This window comes from Geospiza fortis, unplaced genomic scaffold (genome assembly GCF_000277835.1).
Source record: "Geospiza fortis unplaced genomic scaffold, GeoFor_1.0 scaffold41, whole genome shotgun sequence".
Classification (NCBI taxonomy): Eukaryota; Metazoa; Chordata; class Aves; order Passeriformes; family Thraupidae; genus Geospiza; species Geospiza fortis.
Window position 1 is genome coordinate 8584145 of NW_005054299.1, and position 20675 is coordinate 8604819.

The 20675-nt window shown below is 38.8% G+C and overlaps 1 protein-coding gene across 2 annotated transcripts in view; it reads right to left on the reverse strand.

Moving 5' to 3' along the window:
- Window positions 1-20631, reverse strand: part of SRBD1 (S1 RNA binding domain 1) — a 126651-nt gene extending 106020 nt beyond the window's left edge. The window contains exons 1-11 of one of the 2 annotated variants that reach the window (XM_005416194.2): window positions 20420-20631; window positions 19337-19444; window positions 14787-14883; window positions 13458-13534; window positions 12878-13043; window positions 11604-11954; window positions 9943-10109; window positions 8686-8803; window positions 8398-8536; window positions 5515-5611; window positions 4183-4318 (exon numbers count right to left, since the gene is read on the reverse strand). In XM_005416194.2, coding sequence (XP_005416251.1) covers window positions 4183-4318; window positions 5515-5611; window positions 8398-8536; window positions 8686-8803; window positions 9943-10109; window positions 11604-11954; window positions 12878-13043; window positions 13458-13534 — 1251 coding nt within the window. In that variant the 5' untranslated portion in view covers window positions 14787-14883; window positions 19337-19444; window positions 20420-20631. Of the gene's footprint in view, window positions 1-4182; window positions 4319-5514; window positions 5612-8397; window positions 8537-8685; window positions 8804-9942; window positions 10110-11603; window positions 11955-12877; window positions 13044-13457; window positions 13535-14786; window positions 14884-19336; window positions 19445-20191; window positions 20395-20419 lie in introns of those variants that run through there. The other variant, XM_031060726.1, reaches the window with a different exon arrangement.
- Between the last annotated feature and the right edge of the window lie 44 nt (window positions 20632-20675).

A 20675-nucleotide genomic window follows, 5' to 3' on the forward strand; every position in this document is an offset into this window, starting at 1 on the left:
AACTCACTGACCAGCAGATTTTAGAAACCGAATAATATTCAGAAGCAAATAAAATGCACATCTTTAGATTTCATTTTTCCTTCCAAAGTATTTTAAAGTAGAAAAATACCAAAAGAAAAGAAACCCACTTGAAGCTGACATTCCTGTATGACTACACATGTTGCTGTATGTAGCAGGCCCTGAGCACTGTCACAACAGAGCATTCTGTGTCAATCATGAACTTTAATTCAATCACTAGCTAACTCAGACATGTCACATATGTTAAATACAATGGTTTAAAATGACTCCAGGACATAGTACCAATTTATATTCCTCAGCCTTACTGCTCCTGTGACATACCAGGCCTGACATATCATTGAACAACAAAGCTAATAATAAAGATTGCATGTGAAATATTATAGCATCTGGTACCTTGACTGCCAAAGCAAATGTTTTCACGTAGAAATTAGAAAGACACATTTTAACAAATCAAATGCTTTCACGTTTATTCTGACTTTACTTTCTAAAAAGAGAGAAAGCTAAATGTCAAGTTAAAATGAAATCAAAGTGATGCTCACAACAGAGAATATATGTGATAGAATTATAATGTCATCATTCAGCATGCTGTCAGCAGGGTCAATATTTGCATCACATTTTGTTTCCTGGCACTACAACTGCAGAATGTGTCAGTCACCTGAACTTAAACCAGCTGTTAATGCAGTCATTAATATTATTTATATTTTTTACTCTCAAGCTATCTGCCTATCCTGTTCTATGCGATACATTCAGAGAAGAATAATCATCCAATAAATGCTCAGTTAAGAATGGAATTATTCAATTTCACCCTCTAATATAATAATGCTCTTTTTGTTTAGTTTGGTTTTTTTAGGTAACAGGTTAAAATCTGGCTATTCTAGTCACAAAGCAGTCTTCACTTCTGGAAAAAGACGGGTTTTATATGAGATTGGAACAGATCCAGGGCAAGGGTTGTTAGAAACAATATACATTTTTCAGAGAAAGCAAGAACAACAATATGATCCAGTCACAAGATTCATCAAACCTTATTCTATTTATCCTAAAAATACAACATGCTTCATTTTGCACAACTCTCTTATATGTTGCATACTGACTTAAACTCACAGAACAAGTTCTGTGTACTTTGCCAAGGACTTTAAATTCCAATTCCTTTTTAAGTATGAGATTGAAAATAGAGCATTTGCCTCAAATGTTACACTTAATTCATGAATTCTTTTCCTCCCACTATTTCAGTCATCTCCAAATACAGGAAAGCAACCCCAAGGCATACACAAACACTAAACTGTTTACAACTAGTCAAAAACTCAAATAAACTCTTGAAATTTTTTTCCTTAGTTATGACAGTGCTGGTATTGCTTCTCAGCTATGTCCTAAGAGAGTCCAGCCAGGTTTTCCTTGTTGCCAAAGGAAGAAGCTGTGACTGAATCTCCTGCTAGCAAAACGTTCCAGCTGGAAACACCCACAGGGTATCTGACCATGTCAAAATCTGGAGTCAGCTTTTAAAGCTGACTAAAACAAAGTTTTTTTTCTCATTACAGTTTTAGTATTTTAACTTTTTCAAACAACCTGACTCCACACAAGTCCTGATTAATTCAGGACCCAAACAAGACAAAATGACATGTCAGGAGATAAAATGACAGTGGCACAGGAAGTCACCCAGACCCACAGTAGAACAAAGCTGCAGCAAAGCTTACTGCACAGCACTTAAACTCACTGCAACACATGCTGCAAGGCACACTCACAGCTGTCAGGGCTTTGGTCACAAAGGCACAACTTGTTTTCCTACAGGTGACATGCCAGGCTACTGTGCACCCCCTATACTCACATCTAAGCCAGAGCAGAGTTAGGGCTGTACCAGGTCTTTAGGATCACTTGGACTTCCATACTCAGGTGATGACAAGTTTCAGTGCAGTATTTTATGGAATCTTGTGTTTGCAACTCTGAAAAGAGGTGATTTAAAACTGACTTCTGTCTCTGCCTAAAGGCATTCAGAACATTTGTCTGTATGCAGCCAGGATAGCAGTAGAGAAGGTTTTCAAAGCAGGAAGTTTTACAACTGTTCTTCAAACACACCTATTTAACCTAAAGTTCTTGGAGATTAGTAAATTACATAAATTCCTCTGGGGCTCAGGCTTTCCTGAATATCTTTTTCAGGTATAAGCTTCTTTTAGAATTCTCTGGTTTGTCTCAAAATTATTTTCTCTTGAAGACATCTTGAACTCTATTCTTAAAGAATATATTTTTGCCAGTTTTTAAATGCACAAAGGAACTATCTCTTCATAGTCTTAGGTGAAGGAAAAAAGTAAAGACTTTTATGTATTGAAAAGGATGGTCATAACCCAAGAAAATAACGACACTAAAAATGGCAATTTGCATCAGTAGGGGAATAAGGTCAAGTAACAAAGAAAATGAAGATGATGAGAAAGACTTTCAAAAGTACAATACCAGGGTTTAAGCTTAATGAAGAAATGGCAGATAAAGAGGAAAAAAACCCCAACTTTCTCCTTACTTCATCATCAAAATACAAAAGGGAGAAAGACAGAAACTGAAAAAAGAACCTAAGAACCAAGTTACAGTATATTTACAATACAGCAGATTTTACATGTCACAAAATGCATTTTTTGCTCAACTAGTACAGAGAACCCTGTTATACTTTGAGCCTTGAAACCTCACTGAAGCACAAGCAACTCAGACTTTTACAATTCACAGTACAGAAATATTCAATGTGTTAGAATAGCTGATAGCAGAAATATACAGATAAAAGGCAGCACCTAAGTGTGCAAAACCATCCCACAATTACAGGACTGCCAGCTGCAAAATCAGTGCATATTATTTCTGAAAAGCCAGAATGGGTAAAGAAAGAGGTATTCAGATTAGCAGCAGGCACAGCAAAAAATAAACCAAAGCAGATTGAGCTAATAATAACATCAAACAGACAAACTAAGGGCATATCCTGGATAAAAAACTGTGCAGCCACATAATCAAAGCACTGACCAGCTTTGGGAAACACAGTTTTTAGCCCTCACTGTAGCTAAGCAATATTTTTCCTTAAGTAAAAAAAGGATGCCTTGAACAAGACATGCTGCATGTATTGAGTGAACATCATGGTATTCACCACTGTGAGAGCAGGTAAAGCCAAACGCTCTTTCCCAGCTCAAGTATTCCTTCAACAAAAAAGGACACAAAAGAATCTATACATCATAACATGATGAATCCACCAATCTTTGTCAATGTCACCACAGTAGGTTGCTCTATCAACTTTTCCCAACTCTCTAGAAGCAACTTTTCACCAGATAACTATCAATATAGTTATTACAAAGAGAAAAACCACAGGTACCTCTTCAAACATCTTTGCAAGAACAGCCTTTTGAAATCAACAGTAGCTAATTAGTCTTTCATCTAACACCTTTCATATTGGAAAGGGGAAAAACAGCTTAAAAATTACCCTATCCATGTCGTGAAATATTTCTTGGTAATAAATTAATCCTTTATTAATTCAAAATGCACTAGTTAAAACAAAGCACAGAAAAAATGAGAGCATATCAGAGTCTTCTAAAGGAAAAGGACATTTCTAGTTAGAAGCATCTAAGTGGTCTGTCTTCTATGATACATGGTTTGTTTTGGGTTTGGGATTATCATTTGTTTTTTTCAAATGTTTTTGTTGGGTTTGTTTTGGGTTTTTTTTAAGCTAGGTGATTGTAAATAAAACAAGAGACAATTCACTTGGTGATTAGTTATGAATTAGTGCAGAGGTCTTGACAGTTGCATTGAGTGCATCACACTTCTGTCTTTGAACTTCAGTAACAGGGATAGCCTGGCTGTCAAGCCATCAGCTTCTCCCAGTTTGCTTCAGCCCTCCTTTCTTTATCTAGTTATATAAGTCTAAGCTTAGGATAACCAAATATGCTCCACAAAAGAAAAAAATGATGACTCACAAAACAAACCCATTTTTGGGATACTAAATAGTAGTCTTTTGCTCTGTTTCTTAAAATGGATCAAGAGCTTATTTCTGCATTTCAAGAATTTGAAAGCCTCTAATACCTCTGATAACTGTAAAAAAAAAGAAAATATCTTTAGAATTAGTTTTAAGTAACACAATTCAAAAACAAAGCAACATTTACTGCAGTTAAAATTCTAAGAAAAAACAGTTAAAATTTCAAGTTTTACCTGATGATGCTGAATATTCTTTATATTACAAGAAAACTCATGGTATAGTTGGAATTTATCGATATCTTTTTCATTTCCATTTTTGGACGACACTTTTGCCAATGTTGACTGGATGGAAATGTACCTTTGCTGGCATCTGAATAGAAGAAAATCAGATATTTATATCTATATTTACATAAATATTTATATATTATATAAATATTTCTATCTATTTATATTTATATTTTAGCATGAAACTTGTAACAAGTCATTATTGCACAGATCAAATAAAAATTAATCTTGGAGTCTGCTCAATTACAAGTGATGTTAACTGTAATTACCTGCAGAACAGGATGACATAACTTCATGCTGAGGTGACATAATGTGTACTGACTATAATACACCAAGAGAAAACATTCAAGCAGGAAAAGCTGCTCACAGCCCTTCTCCTCAAGTGAATGCAAACTCAAAAGCCACCACCTGCACTTCAGTTATGGGTTAAACTTCACATAACAAATTTTGGGAAGTTGCAGAAAAATGGCAGTCAATCATGAATGCTCCTCGTGATTATCATACATACAACACACTTCAGATGAACAGGATTCATCTGTAGAGCACTGAGATTCAACTAAGGAATTTCCAGCGATCAAAATAATGAAAGTGACAGTCAGGTAGTGACAACACATCCCTTACAAAACAACCCCCCCTCACTGAAATTATCACACTGCTGTTTCAAAGCAACTCTGCATGTTCGTAAGGTGGCGCATGTTCTCTTCTCTACCCCAGATGCCAAACAGCAGACAAAATAAAATAACAAGTCACACCAACTCCCCAGACATGACAACACTGAAGTCAGGTAATGTAAGAAAACTTAAATTCAGCTGAACAATTAAAATCAGTAAGTCCTGCTTTAAAAACAGTCATATTTGTTTGCCTCATTGGCTACCAATGCCAAAATCAACCACCACTGCACACTAGTTGCACTGACTGGTGTCAGGTCAGCTACTGGAGAAAGAGCTTAAGCAGATTCACTTCTGAAGAGTTATAGCTTGAAGAAAGCACAAAGAGGGAAAACTCCCTCATGGCTCACTAATTGTAAGGGAGATCTGCTGTTCACAGGGCAGAGCACAGAGTTTTTCATTCTTTGGCAGTTACAGCACCACGCCATGCTCACAGCAGACCTCTACTGCACTGACAGCCAGAAGGGCTAATGAACACACAGAGGAATAGCCCTAAATCCATCTCACAGGAACATTGTTTTCACATCATTAACAAAAAGTCCTGTATCTGCCACTAGGAGACTGCATTTTACCATGTAAGCAAGAAAGTTTAGAAAGTAAGAACGAAACTTACAATTTCCTGATGAAATCCAGTGTATCTTTATCTTTAGCAAATATGTCTGCTAAAATATGCTGCACTCCAGCCTCTACTTCCTGGATATTTGCAAGCCCTTAGAAGAAAAATAATTATAGAATATGCACTATAATATACAGTTAATAATTACAGAAAAAACTAATAAAATTACTTTACACAACTGCACAAGTATTAAGAAAATATATGCAAGCTAAAAGTAAACTGATTAAAGGTATCTGACTGACTTGCAAAGATTTCAAAGAATCCTAATTCATTAAAACTTTTATCAGCTAAAGCTTCCTTTCCAAAATATCAGAAACTATATTTTTAATGAGCTTGAAGTGACCAATGCATTACTGTAAGTCAAAATTATATTAAAATCGGAGATTTTTTTTACTTGGATGCTAACAGATCTTGATATTTGTGATGTAAATAGTGCAATAGTAAAATTAGGTATTTAAATAGAATTTTTGAAAAAATTTAATATTTTTGAGTTTTTAATAAAATGAGCAACTGCAGCAGAAGTCTACATATTTTGCTACTGGTATGAAAACTGCCTAAATTCTTTGCAGGTAATCCTGTCTTTTCTCTGTGGAACAGTTTCATATTTCCACTGTATTGTAGCAGGAGTTTGCACAACAACACTTTGAGGTCAGGGTACCATCAACCTGTCCTATGAAACACCGAAATTGTAAAATGCCTTCAAAGACATGGAGTTATGTCTTCGTATTTCTGGAGAGATAACAGAATCATTAGTTTATTTCCAACACACAGAACCCATTCTTTCCTTCAAATGGCCAAAAGAAGAAACACATAATTCTCCTTAGCAAAGGGATTGAATTAGACCAGAAGCAGAGATAATGAAATAAAACAGACATCTTGTATTTTAATTTGATATATCTAGCTCTGCTTCTAGCAAGAGTCAGTAATGAATGCCTCAGACCAAACAGCAAGAATCCTAGAGCTGGCAGATGCAGCATTACTGTCTCTCTGTCTCTGCAACACAGGCTGCTGTTCACTCTGCTGCCTAATGGACAGCTTTATTTACACCACTTTAGCAACTTGCACAGCTTTACCTATTCACGGAATCCAGAACCCTGCTTCTGATTAGGCTATAAAGTTACACACTATAAAAAATTTTCTCTTGCCCCTTTTTAAGATGAGGAAGCTAAACTTACCTGCCACAAAGAAAAAAAAAAGTGAGAATAAGAATACATTATTAAATGCCTAAACTTATCAGAAGTTGTAAATTTTGGATCCTTACATCTATGAGTTACTATTTCTTATGGTAGAAGTGATGTCAGAATACAAAGCTAAGGGAATCTGAAGACATGCATCATACTGAACACAGACTGAAACACTCAGGCCCAAACAAGTCAGAGTTTGAGAAATAATCAGAAAGTTCCCATTCAACAAGCACCACTCACACAGACACTTGACTGTGTCCACCAGCACGTGCTTGTGTAATTAGAAATTTTTGACCACGCAAACAACTAAAAAGAAGAACAAAGTTTTCTGGTTAGCCTGCTTCTTGAACTTTCCAATGTCAGGCCTTGAAACATGAACTGCTGTTTTTATTTCAGTTTATTTTTAGGATAAGTTGAAAAACACTGAGAATTTAAAAGAACCAAAATATTAAGATTTGATGAAAACTTTGCTGTACTGCAAATGGCTCATTCCTTAAAAAAAAAAACAAACAAAACCACTCTGATCTCAAGTTGTATATAAGCTGTCAAACTGGCTCCCAAAGTGATAAAAGTGACCCAGTTCATAGATGTATCTAACTTCTGATGTCTTTCAAAGGCAGACCATTATATAAACCTAAGCAGCATTATTTTTAGCACAGAATTGAAAATAGGTGTACTGGTTTCAAAAAACTAATGTTTATGGTGCAACAAACAGCACCTCCTTTTGAAAATACTCTAAATAATTTATCTGAAGTTTCACAGAGATTTTTTTTGGCTCTTTAGACTGCACCACAATAGTCAGATATATGGCTACAATATTACTTCATACAATCCTGCTGTATGAAGTAATGACATATGCTGAAATGCAGTAATTTAATAACCAGAATATTTGGTAACTGATTTTCATTGCAAAATTAGCAGAATTTTATAAGTAATACTTAAATAAACTGAAGTGGAAAAAGTAAGAGCCAACCTTACTAAGAAGCTTCAATACCTTTATGCTGAAATTCAAAAAGTACATGTAGGGGCAGGGAAGAATAGAAGTACATCTCTATTTTAAAGTCATACAGAAGGCTGCAGCAATCTTCACATTTTATTGTCAGAGATTGCCCCCTACAGATCCACCCATAACCGCACTCACAAAGACACATAATTCTGCAATCTATATGTGACAATCATGCTGTTAAAAGTTCTTGCTCCAATTACAGAAATTACATCTTCTCCAATCCCTACTGTCATTCAGACACAAACTCTCCTGCTCACTCCCAATCTCCTAGGCCAGTTTTCATTAAGATATGCTTTGCTGGGTCACATTTCCTTCTGTACAGACTATGAGCATAAACCTCTTGTACAGTCAGCATTGAATCTTCAGGAATACAAGTTGAACAATGGAAAGGTCTCAGGTATGTGCTGTGGTTCCCTCCCTCTTACCAGTAAATACAGATGTCAACTATAAGATCTCCAGATTTATGTCATTTCTTTACCACAGTTATTACTATTTGCAATACAAAGAGAGAAGAAAGGTTGAAGAAGAGTCATAAAATGTGTTAACATGTTATCACATGTTGCTAAAAGCACTGTTGAATTTCAAGCAGTTGCCTAACTTCCAGCAACATCAGAACAATTAAAGTAATCTCCCTCTCAAAATATTTTCAGACATTTAGAACATTACTGGTCAAAGAAGCACAGCACTTACCTTTGGTATTGGGTCTAATGTAAGAAAAGAGATTGAGTTCCATAGGATTTTGCAGGAGGGAGAGAGCAGCAGGTTCTAATCCCAACTGCTTGGCCCTCTGGGCTTTGGTGCCTTTACTCCCAGTTTTGTAAGGTGCAGACTTATAACAAAAAGAACAAACAAAACAAAACCAATTATTAAAAAGCAGCAAGGTATTTCAGTATGCTATGAACTTGACATTATGCACTATTCAGGAATGCAAGATTACATTTAAACTAAGGTTGATCTGAAAAAGACTAGAGTACTGACCACATGGTCTAATTCTTCCAAAGTTCTACAATTTAGCAATCCTTTTAAAAGGCAACTGGATAACTTTCCTTCTTTCTTCAACTTCTGTATCATTGTATGTGTCTTCTTTGCAACAGTACTAAAATGCAAGAGATTAGTGTTAACAGTTATATTTCACAGTGACCTCATCTATTACAGGGCTGAAATGCTCTGAAGCCCCTGAAAATTGTATCTCATGTCAACCTTCAACAAACCAAGTTGATAATTTAAAAGTTTCTAACCATTTTTCTCCCTCTTCAGGTAGTTCAAAACTGTATCAAAATATCCTGTGGTAGTTCAAAGAAAAATCATCAAGTAACGCTGATAGTAATTACTGCTCCACACATTTCTGTAATACTACTGGCCTGGAAGCCAAATGAATAGATGGCCCTAGAATAAATCCACACTGATGATACAAGACACAGATACAATTTACAGATACAATTCATATCAAAACAGTTCTGCAGCATCAAGTACAGGCTATCAGATTTAAACTCCTAGGTCTTCAGAAAGGTACATGGGAGTAACCACAAGCAGCAGAGGTATTTGGTTATTATTTAATTACTTGTTAAGATCCTTGGAAGCGATCTCTTGGTAGGGGTTAGCAGGGAATACAAGGAGGATAGCACCAAGCTGACAGAACAGCTGACCAGTCTGTTCCCCTGCCATCTCAAGAACACAGGGTCACTCAAAAGTAAGATGGAATGAAAGCAGTCTCATCCATTGCCACAAGCTTTGCTGATCATTTCTGTCCTGCAGTGATCTGGGATAGTTTAACCTCATCTCCTGGTACACTCCAATTTAAGAAAGGCTCTTCACTAGAAGCTTCCCTGATCCAAGCAGGGTGCCAAGGGTGCCACTTTTTCTACAAGTGGAGCTTCCATCTCATCATGCTACATATTTCCAGCAACTATTAACTACTCTTTAAGCACCAGTTGTTCTGTGCAGCTCTAATAAACTGCAAAGAAATTAAGATGTTCATTTTTCTTTGGCAAGAATAACTCTAGATTTCTTGCTACTTAGAGAAAAAAGCAAAAATGAAGACCCAATCTCGCAAAAAACCCTAACAAAACCCCAGATAGGTATCAAGCGTAATTACCTCAGTTTTAAACTATTTTCTTTATTAGTTCCTTTAGAGTTGAAGTGTGTGCAAGGAGGTAAAACAAGGGACACAGGAGCAGCAGGCAGTTGGTACTCCCCTCCCACCCAGATCCCTTCCTGTGCTGTTGCCTCACTTACCGTAGCTCCTCCAAGGCATGCTGCACTTCCCGCAAGGCGTCGGCCTCCAGGTTATTGATGAGCTCCTTTCGGTACCGAGCAATGAAAGGAATTGTGTTTTCCTCTTGAAAGAGCCAAATTAAGTTTGCACACACCCATGGTTCAACGTTTGTTATTTCTGACAAGGCCTGTCAAAGGAGAGAAAACCCAAACACAACAGCCAAACACATTAAAGAGAGATGGTAGACTGCTTTAAACAGCCTCTCATTCAACATTCAAAACCACTCCCAGAACATTGCACTGGCCAGCAGACACTACTGTCCTCCCCAAGACAGGAGGTAAGGCCCCTCATGCATCCAGCCACCACACCCGGCATTTCAGCAAGAAATGCAGCAACCAATGTTTCCAGAAACTTGTAACTGCAGTAAAAAATGCAGGAAGCAGTATACCTCTTTGGAAGAAAAAAAAAAAAAACCAAAAAAAAACAAACCAAGGAAAAAAACCCATCAAACCAAAATTATAAAACAAAGCAGAAACAGCAGTTTATGCTGTTACGTATCTGTACACAGCAACTCAGAAAACTTAGAATTTTTTTAAAGCCAACGTTTTTTAAAGCCAACGCTGACATACCTCATGGTTCAGCTAAACAAACAAAACCCACAAAACCAGAGTTGATCCAAATTCCACTCAACCAGTAACAGGAAACTAGCAATACTACTGCCAGTGTCAAGACAAGCCAAGTCTTGCAAAGTTAAACATGATTTTGTACAAATTGAGGTTTCTAAAGTTATAGAGTATCAATATGGTATCACTGACACCCTACGCAAGCAGCTTACTCAGTATCATTTTAACCATCATGATCTGTTTGCACTTCACTACAGTAGATACCATAGAGGGCTGATACAAAAGCCACTCAAAAGTTTCCTTCTGAAGCCTAAAAACCTGCACAACCATATTCACTCCTTTTGGAGCACACATAAGGATCAAATTCTCCATATGTATTTCCAGGAATATGTGAGAAAACCCACAAAATTTTACAGCTTTCTTAAGTAGACTGTACTAAGGATGATGAATACAATATGTCCTATCTATTCCCATTCTATTCATATTAAAATCTTCCATGATCACACCCAGACTTCCAACACAAGAGCTATTCTAAAACTGCCTCCACCCAAACAGCTTCAGAGTTAAAATCCTACAAAAACAATGATATCTCCCTTGTTGCTACTGTTGTGTGAGGAAGGCAAATCTCCTTCTTTGATAGAACCATAAATTGATAAACACTCTCAAATGGGTCTCTGCAACTAAATGATCCACACTGACTAAATACTAAGTTGTAAAACTGCACACAAACATCCCAAATCTGTCAGCATCCCTTCCTGTGGGAGTTTCAGTTGTGTTCATCCACCAAAAATCCCATGTGCTCATACAGGAGAACCCCGCAAACTGTTACAGGCAAGTTTTGTTCTAAGGACACTCAAAGTCACAGATCTTAGAATGATGTAAAAGTTTGACATTTCAACACTTACCAACCAACGTCTACATTTATACACATTTTATGACAACCTAAGCAGAGGTTAAATGACAACTTCAGAGGACTGAAATTGTATGTTAAGATTGTAAGCGCTAATTATGCAGGAAATAATTTCATTGGTACCTCAGAAAAGGAAAAAGTCTCATACCTGTACAATATCCCAGTTCATTTCAAATTCTTCTTTTATTTTCTTGCCTCCCAGATTTTTAACTGGCTTTCCTTCAGGACATGCATTCAACTTAATCTTTTTAGAGGGTGGTTCATCAAATGCCAACTCTTCCTCGCATTTCTCTTGTTTCACTACAGGAACACTTGTTGAGGGTTTTTCATCACTCACTAAACTGTTTTGGTTTCTCCCTTGGAATGAATTTATTTCCATTTTCTTAGGCACTTCTGGCGTTCGATTTAAACTTTTTGGTTTAGTGCCTGCATTTTCTTCCTTAGGTTTTAGAAGCTGCATTTTATTATCTTCTACAGGTGCAATAGGCAAGGATACATCCTGCCAAAAAGACATTAGAACCATATTAAGCACTGACAGTTACAAAGTGGTTCAACATTTCATTTAAACACTAAAAAGACTTGCTACCAGGTATCATTTTCCCAAGTAATGTCTCTGGCAGCAAAACACCAAGCCAGAAATCAAGTAACCTGAAATATATCTTGCATGGAGGAAACAATACAAATACAGCGGACCTCGGATCAAGTTCAAATAAAATTATCCTGCAAAGAATTTAATAAGACCTTCCTTCAGAAGCCACTGACCTACAATCTTTGCCTCCATTCATGTCAACAAAACAGGAAACAGCAGGGCAGGGAAGCACTTCTGAGGTGTTAGGTTCCCAGCATGGGAACTGGAACTGAGATCTGGTCTGCCAAGATACAGTTTAACCTTGGACAAGCCACACATTCTTTACTGACTTTCTGCAGAGATCATCCTCAGAAGTCAGAAGGACTAGCTTCTGTCATGATGTGATACAGAAGTATTTAATTTTCAATATAACTGTTCTATATTAATAATAATAAAACTGCAATCCTTACTGGGTTGAACAGCCATGCAAGGAAATGTAAGAACAGGTTACCTTCTTTTTGTGGTACCCAAACAGTGAAAAGGTAGAAGACAACAAAGGTGCAATACCAAAACCAGAGAGAACAGAGGCATTTTTTTATTTACATTGTTGAAAGAGATCCAGGGAAAACCACATCCTATTATCATTGGCCAAAATTTTCAAGGAGGACCTTTCAATAATGGACACTTCAATGCAAAACAAAGCCACGCTTATCCAACATACTGAACATTCACAGGAACAGTAGAATTTTATCAGCTAATGAGACCCAGGCAACCAACTCATCCAGAGTCAGAAAATCTGCTCATGCTACTTCCCAAGAGCAGTAATTAAATGTCTCTTGCTTATAGATACTCACCATTTCCTCTTTTATTGCTACCTTCTTGACCATTTTCCTGGCCACAGTTGATCGTGGAGCAGTAGCTTTTTTAGTTTTTGCCTCAGTTTTCGCTGGCAAACGAGGTCTCCTGGCAGTTTTGCTATTTGGCTCCCATTCCTCCTCTTCCTCCTCTGATTCAGAGCTCCTGAAAAACAAATGAATCAACAATATTGCTTACGAGAAGAATAAAAAAAATACATAAGTGAGCTAGTTGAGTGGTTTTTGGCATGAAAGAACGTGAACAGGAAAAATTAACAGAAAGGTAGACTCAACAGATACAGGTCTTTCACACTGCTGCAGAGCTAATGGCTTAAACAATCTACCAACTTTTATGATGTATACACACATTGTACACATGACTCTTTGGACAACTGGCAATTTACTTTCACCTTATCTTCATTATGCGCATGAAGAAGCCTAAGTAATCTGCATTTTATAACTGAAGTTTTGTGCATGAAAACTTTTTAATCAACTTCTCAGAAACTGAATGATGTTCTTACACAATAGCTCATGCCTAGCATAAACCTCGAAAAAATCCTAAGGAAAAAAATGATCTTACGAATTTAGAAATGAAGGTAGTTCTTCTGATGTAGAGGCTTTGGCTACACATTTCACCCTCCTTGGTAGAGATGACATCTGAAACAGAGGAAAGAAGAGAGAAAGATAACTTGGTTGAAGCCGTATTCTCTTCAGCTCACTGTCAAATGTGCCCTAATAATGTCTTCAGCAATCACAAGTTTCCTCTAGAGCAAGTTTGGTTTTCTCAGTAACCAAGAATTTAGGCCACAGCAGCACACATCCAACAATCTTTTCAACTAAGCAAACAAATCAGCAGCATAACCTCTCAAACTACTTTTCTCTTCACATGGAGGTAATTATTTGGCTTGCATGTAAAGCTGCTTTAGCAAAAAGGGTACTGGTTCTCTTGTTTTATTGGGTGCCACATATAGTATGCCAGTCTTTCCTCCATCCATTTAAAAAGCATGGCAACTCAAATTAAAACCTAGTAAAGTGAGCTCACATGTGGTTTTGATGGGACAGAACAAGGCAATTGTCCATTTTCAGCTAGATTTTTATATTTAAAGACTATCTGTTACGTGTATGCACAATGAGAGCTATTATTTTGAATGAGCTGCACCTTGGAATATAGAAAGTACATAAAACAACTACAAAAAGTAAAAAGGGGAGGCACACGCTTTCCCCTGGCCCAAGATACATACCTACAATAGCTGTATTTCAGTTAAACAGTTACAGAATTGATTGGGCCCATGAATTTCAATAATCATATTTAGCAGTCTTAGTTAAAAAATGTTAGATATCCTCAAAATTTTATCTGCCAGAAAATCAAAATTTAAAAAACTTAAAAAGCAAAAAAATCTTGTAATTTATTTCAATTACTACAAAATTCAGAAGCATATTTTTCTATATCTGGTACAATTTCATCGTTCTTCATATTTTTATACCTTGACCTTTGATCCAGCCTTACCACTGCAATGGGAACCTTGAAGTCCCATGTTTGCACAATACATACCAGATAAGCATTTTCCAAAGTGCCATTTAACTCAAGGGCAAAACGCCCTTTAATCCAACTTCATTCTGGCCTCTGTTCAAGCACTAGAACACACTTGTTATTAATGGCTTTCAGAAGTTTTCCTTGTAAAGCAGCACAAAAATTTAGATGACAATTTTCAGCACTGCAGTCAAAGAAGCAGTATTGAGGGTCACATCAAAAACCACCATCGGCTCACTTGCAAAGCACCTTCTTGAGCTACAGTCTTGGTCAGTAACAGGTCAGTATTTCTGTGCTGTTCCATAAAGTGACTGGCTGGAACAAAAATCTATCACAGAAAAACATAAATCTCCAAAGAACATGACAAATATTACTCACTTTATCAGCTTCCCAAGCACCTTTTCACTGTCAGTCCTGAGACACCCCCAAATTCATCCAGCCACTCTGCTTCTCTGTGTTCCTTTGCTCTTAATACCTGCACAGGCAGAATCACAGGTCTGAATAAATTACTTATTTACTCTCATTATTTCAGAGGCATGAAAAGAATGTTTCTATTTTTATATCATACTTCAATGTGTGAATGGGAGATACAAAAAATCTTAAATACCAACATTTCCAAAGTTAGGTAACATCCAAGCTAGACTGATCCCTGATCCACTCTTTTGTAAGTGCTGGGAGACTTTATGCTTCTTTTCAGCTAATACAAGTAGCTGGATATTCTAGGGAAATGATCCGTTTTTAAACACTCTAAACAGCTTCTTCATGGGTAGCCATTAAATCACTGAAAGTAAGAAGACCAATATACATGGTCTCTTACTTGAGGTCAGCATTGCCCCTACTGAGCAACACCACCCTAAACATCTCTGTCAGTTTGGAACACTCACCATATAGCATGAAAGTTCTGGAGCCTACCCAGAAGCCCAGAGAGAAGGAAAACCTCATTGGATGGTCCTTTTTTCTGCTAGTGTTTCCCTCCTCACCTCAAGTGGCTGAGGGTCTCAAAACATCTCAACATTTGTGTCATTACATTAAGTAAGATTATGGCAAGAGTAAGGCTCACTTTTTAAAGTTAATTGCACTTCCTGATATTCAGTACTGGTGACCTATCTAACTCTCCTTATCTGCAGAATAGGAGCTGAGCTCCTTAGTAATTCTCCACGAACAGCCAAGCTGTGGTCCAATATCAAAAAAGCATATATAAGATAAATATCAAGCATGGGATATCACAAGGGAAAAAAAACCCAAAAAAAATTCATATTTCCACTTCAAGGTGGGGCTAAATTATAACCACCTCCCCTTCTCATAATGAATACAACAAACTAACTGTGCTTCCTATTTGTAGAAAACAATCTTATAGCTACTACATATAGACTTTTTGTTTACAAAAAAAAATAAATTAACTGGAACCCACAAAAGTACTTCTTGTTTAATTTCAAATTGCCAGACAGCTGTCTGCTAAATTTTCCTCATGATATGCCTGTGCTGGGGTGTGCAAACACCTACATTTAATGACTAAGAAAAACAGCCCTTCTGTGATTCACTGCAGAGGGGGAGGCAGGAAAGAAGATGAAAAAGAAACAAGCCTAAATGCCACTGATGATGAGAGATAACAAATACAGAAAGCAAGCCTGGAGACAGCCCCTGAAGTAAAGCAGGAAGACTCAAGAAACAGGCAAAGGCAAACACTGTTAAGTCCTCATGGGGCATCTACAACAAACACTGACTGCTGCACTGACAGTAAGCTACTGCCAGCTCCATGCTCCACTTCTGTCGGGATACAGTCCCCCACATCCCCTACCTCGAGTGTTGAGGGAACTGGGAACAGCTTTATGCACCCTCCCACAGCATGCTGGGATCAAGCCAGTGTGAAGTTGGCCACTTATCCACTTATCTCCTATTATATTTTCCAGATAGACTGGTCTCAGTGAGAAAACTGCCTTTAACACTTCCTTCTCTGTCAGCTCCAGTTAACCATATTCCAGTATTCCATATTCCAGTGAGAGTTGGCTTCTATCCCGAGGAAAGAAATGATAGTCCCTTCCAAATCCAGAAGAATCCCATAGCTGTGGAAGAGCCAATTACCAAACTGAAAAATTAAGCATAACCTCTTTATACCAGTCAGGTCATTTTCCCTTCCTATGTCTGTATTCAGTTTTGCTGTACCTTGTCATAGATGTATCACAGATGTTCACAGTACCTGGTGTTTCCTTATCAGCTGAAGGAAGTAAACACACAGTATCCAGAATTGTGCACAAGTTATCCAGCCACTCTGGTTAGGATTTCCCCAGCTTGCCAATTGTCATATTCAACTCCAACATGCTCTGCTCTAGCAGCTCTTCTCACACTTGAGGCTAGTACACTTCCAGCCAGTAATCATCAGCTAACACACCTTTTCTTATTTTATGTACAGTCAGTGACCTTTTAATTTCTGACAATGCTGCTCTTTTAAGAAAAACAGTTCTTATCTCACCAGCAATATTTTACTTCCATGAGCAAGCAACATGAGCTAGGCCCTGAAAACTTTGGCCTTGCACACATACTTAAGTTCCTGACTGCTGCTTCATTTCAAATCTGTGTACAGATTTGTAGATCTTTTCCTTCTCTAGCACAGGCTGAAACCTTAATGCTGAACCTTCACGCTAGACCCTTGATCCTCTGCTCAAGGGAATCAAAACTCACCTGCTTGTCCATGACCCAAATGACAGCATGAAGCATCACTGCTTGAAACACACCCTTCCATCACTGAAGCCTGGCTTCTCCACAAAACTCAGCAGTTACAGTACATTCTTTGCAAGTACTTTCCAGGTAAAAATTAAAGAAATTCACACCGCTATTATCCTATCCAGTGAAGAAGAGCTGAAACTATTTAAATCACTGCTACTGTAGATAAATATATCGGCTAGGTTCACTCTCCAAATAGTTTGGCATCAGTTTTGTTGCCAGTTATTTTGTTCCCACTTCCATCTTTTGCATCCAATGCAGAGCTCCACATCACAATTTGGATGGCTGCAACACCTCTCCCTACTTGTCAGCTACTCACTGAAATAAGGCTACTGTAGTTTGGGGTCAGGCTACACAAAGAATAAAGACTGCCCAAGTGTCAAAGATTGCATGCAAGATGTTTTCCATTACAATCTGTATGGCAGATTACCTTGTCAAGTGAGCAGTTTGCCTTATCTCTCTCTTTGACTGACCACATTCACACTTCCCAGGAGGGCACCTCTACTGATAACAGCCCATTGAATGTCACTGCATGACTGATAAGAACTATAACATCCCATTGTGAGATGCTCCGCCCAGAGGGAGGGGCCAAGCACCGCTACCCCGACACACTCTGAGATTCTGAAACTCCAGCACGGCTTTTTTCCACGGGATTCCCTAGAGGAGCAGCAGCTGCCTCTTCCTCCACTGGATCTTCAGAGGAAGAATACATCCTTCTCTACAGATCCTCCTTGCTCCAAGAGACCCACACCTGATACTTCAGAGGACTGCAGCCACATTTTCAATCGGACTACCACCAACGCCTTGGCCAACAGGGTGTCAGGTTGGGTTCTGACTCTGTCAGTGTTGTTCTAGTGGACTGCATTGTTTATTTTATTTTTTTTTCTTCTCTATTAAAGAACTGTTACTTCCTGCTCCCATATCTTTGCCTGAGAGCCCCTTAATTTAAAATTATAGCAATTCGGAGGGGTGGGGAGGGTTTGCATTCTCCATTTCAGGGAAGGCTCCTGCCTTCCTTAGCAGACTCCTGTCTTCCCAAACCAAGACACCAAGTAGCTCTCATCCTTTACTGTACAGAATCTTAATATGGGTCTGCACAAAACACACAGCAAGGAAATAATCATTTCTCTGGTCTCTCTCCCCAAATAGGTCTAGGCTGCACACAGAATATAAGGAGATTGAGGTTTTAAAGATCTTATTATGTTAAGGGGCAATCTAAATCTCATTTAGAGACTGTTTTTCTCTTCAATCTCCCTATTCATGCAAAGGCACAATCCATTAAAAATAATTTTCTTCTTATGTGAATCCAGGTGGCATAAGCAACCACATGCAGAAAGAGAAGTTTAATAACAGTTTAAAAGTAATTAGTTTAAAAAATTCTCACTCCCCACCACCATTTGCCCAACTCCCCCAAAAAATCCCTGCACTAGCACACACCTCTTAAAGCTCTATCAGTAGAGCTTTGATTTTCAGATTAAAAAATAGCCCGAATAGATTTTCCTACCTGAAGGCACAAGAACAAAAAAACCCAAACAAACAAACAAAACAGAACAACAAAAACCCAACAAACAATCAAACAACCCAAAACACCACCACCATCATAAATACATTAGGAAATTAATTTCATTTCAGTAACTGCAACTTGCCCTGTCCAACTGAAAAGCACACAGAAACTTCTGAATCCTTTTTCCAGTTAATCCAAAGCAGCACATTACTTACAGGGATCCCTCTATGCAGGAAGCTCCTCAAACTTTGCTCTAAAGCAAAGCTCTAAAAGCCTTTGCATTTCTTTCACAAATAAACCAGCAAGAATAACAGAATTTTGCAGTTTAGCTTCTTCTTAAGTCTAACAATACTAGACAAATCAGCATTTACAACATGAAGCACCTGGAGCAGGACAAAAAGAGCACAAGTCCCATATGACAAAGGAATTTTGGACCATTCTAAGTAGAAGCAGAATGGCCACTTCAATAATTATAAGAGAGTCCCAACAGGTTGGTTTTGCTTGTCATTTTAAGATACCTTCAGTGCAATAACATTCTAAGGAAAAGAAATATCAAAATGTGAGCATACAGTCAGCAACAAGGGGGGAAATGCTATGCAGACCAATGGTAGGGACTTGTATGGAAATCTTTCTGTCTCTCTAGGTTATTATCCTGCAGACATAAGTCAGCTGAGTTGTACTTCCAAATATAAATCCAACTTACTGTAATCCTCTTGAGGTTAAAGCCTTGGAGAACTCCCAGACACTTTTGCTCAGAGAAGCTAGTGCAGATTTCCAAGGACTTTTCCTGTACAAAGCCAGTCAGGCCTGCCTGAGGAAGGAGATGCAGACACAATTTAGAATCGTCCAGCACTAACAGGAAAATTACAACCACAAAGAAACAGATAGAGGCTACACATATATATCAAAACACTCCTCAAAGCTAATCAGAGAGGAAAAGGTGTAAGAACTAGTAAGAACACCACCTACTGCTTTTACTTACAGAAGTACCATCTAAAAGGCAAAGCACAAAGATTGTGCCCCTAGAAGGTGCATCCTATCCCATGCCTGTTCCTATAATTAATGGTACCACTGAGGAAAAGGAAAATCCCATATGAAGCACCCTGTAAATTAATCAGAAGAGGTCTGCCCAAGAAAGGGAGAACACAAACACTTTTCATGCATTTTCCTCAATCCACTGCTCTCAAACCACCTATGAAGACATTATCCAAAATCAGGGATACTGCTTCTGATGCCGCAACAGGTGGCTACATCACGTGCAGTCATTCCTTTTCTCCAGTCCACCAAACCAGCCCCACAGAAACACATCCATCCTGGTTCATTAAACGGGATGTCTTCACTTCCAAAAGGATATGGAAAACACACAACTCTTCTGCACGGCAACAGCCCCAGCAGAGTTTATCGTACCAGAACACTCATTTTGGAGGCTTGCATGTAGAAGGGGAGCTGAGAGCAAAGCAGCTCCTGAGACTGTTTGTTGCTTGGTGACTCACTACCACCCCAAATGACTGCTTCTCGGCCCAGAAACGCGACCGAGATGAAAATCCACTTTACGTACTCCGAAGTCCCGTTCTCTCCCTGGCGACACCGAATTCCGCAGATATGCTGACAGTGTTCAAGAGCAAGGGCTAACAGAGCCACGTGCCACCCTCGCCGCCTGGGAAGGGCATCAGCCCCGTGGGAGAACCACGGGAATGTGCAACCTCTCAGTTGCCTTCCTGTCCCTTCCAGCTGTCCCGTCCCAGCCTAGCCAGGGGTGCCCGCCCGCATCCACGGTCCCGCTCACCCCCTCGCAGGGGTCGGGCAGTTCTCTCTCCGGACAGAGGGGCTGGGAATGGAGGGAGAAGAACAGGCTGGTTTCGCCCTGAACAAGCGAGACAAGGGCGAACCCCTCGCTTGCCGGGCGCTGCGGCGTGGCACGGAGGGCGCCGGGGCCAGCACGGCGCCGCTGCCCGCCCTGCTTCACCCCCAGCCCTGTCCCAGCGAGGAGCGAGCGGCTCCCTCCGTCGTTACCCCCCGCTGCCGCCGGCGGCCGCGCTTGA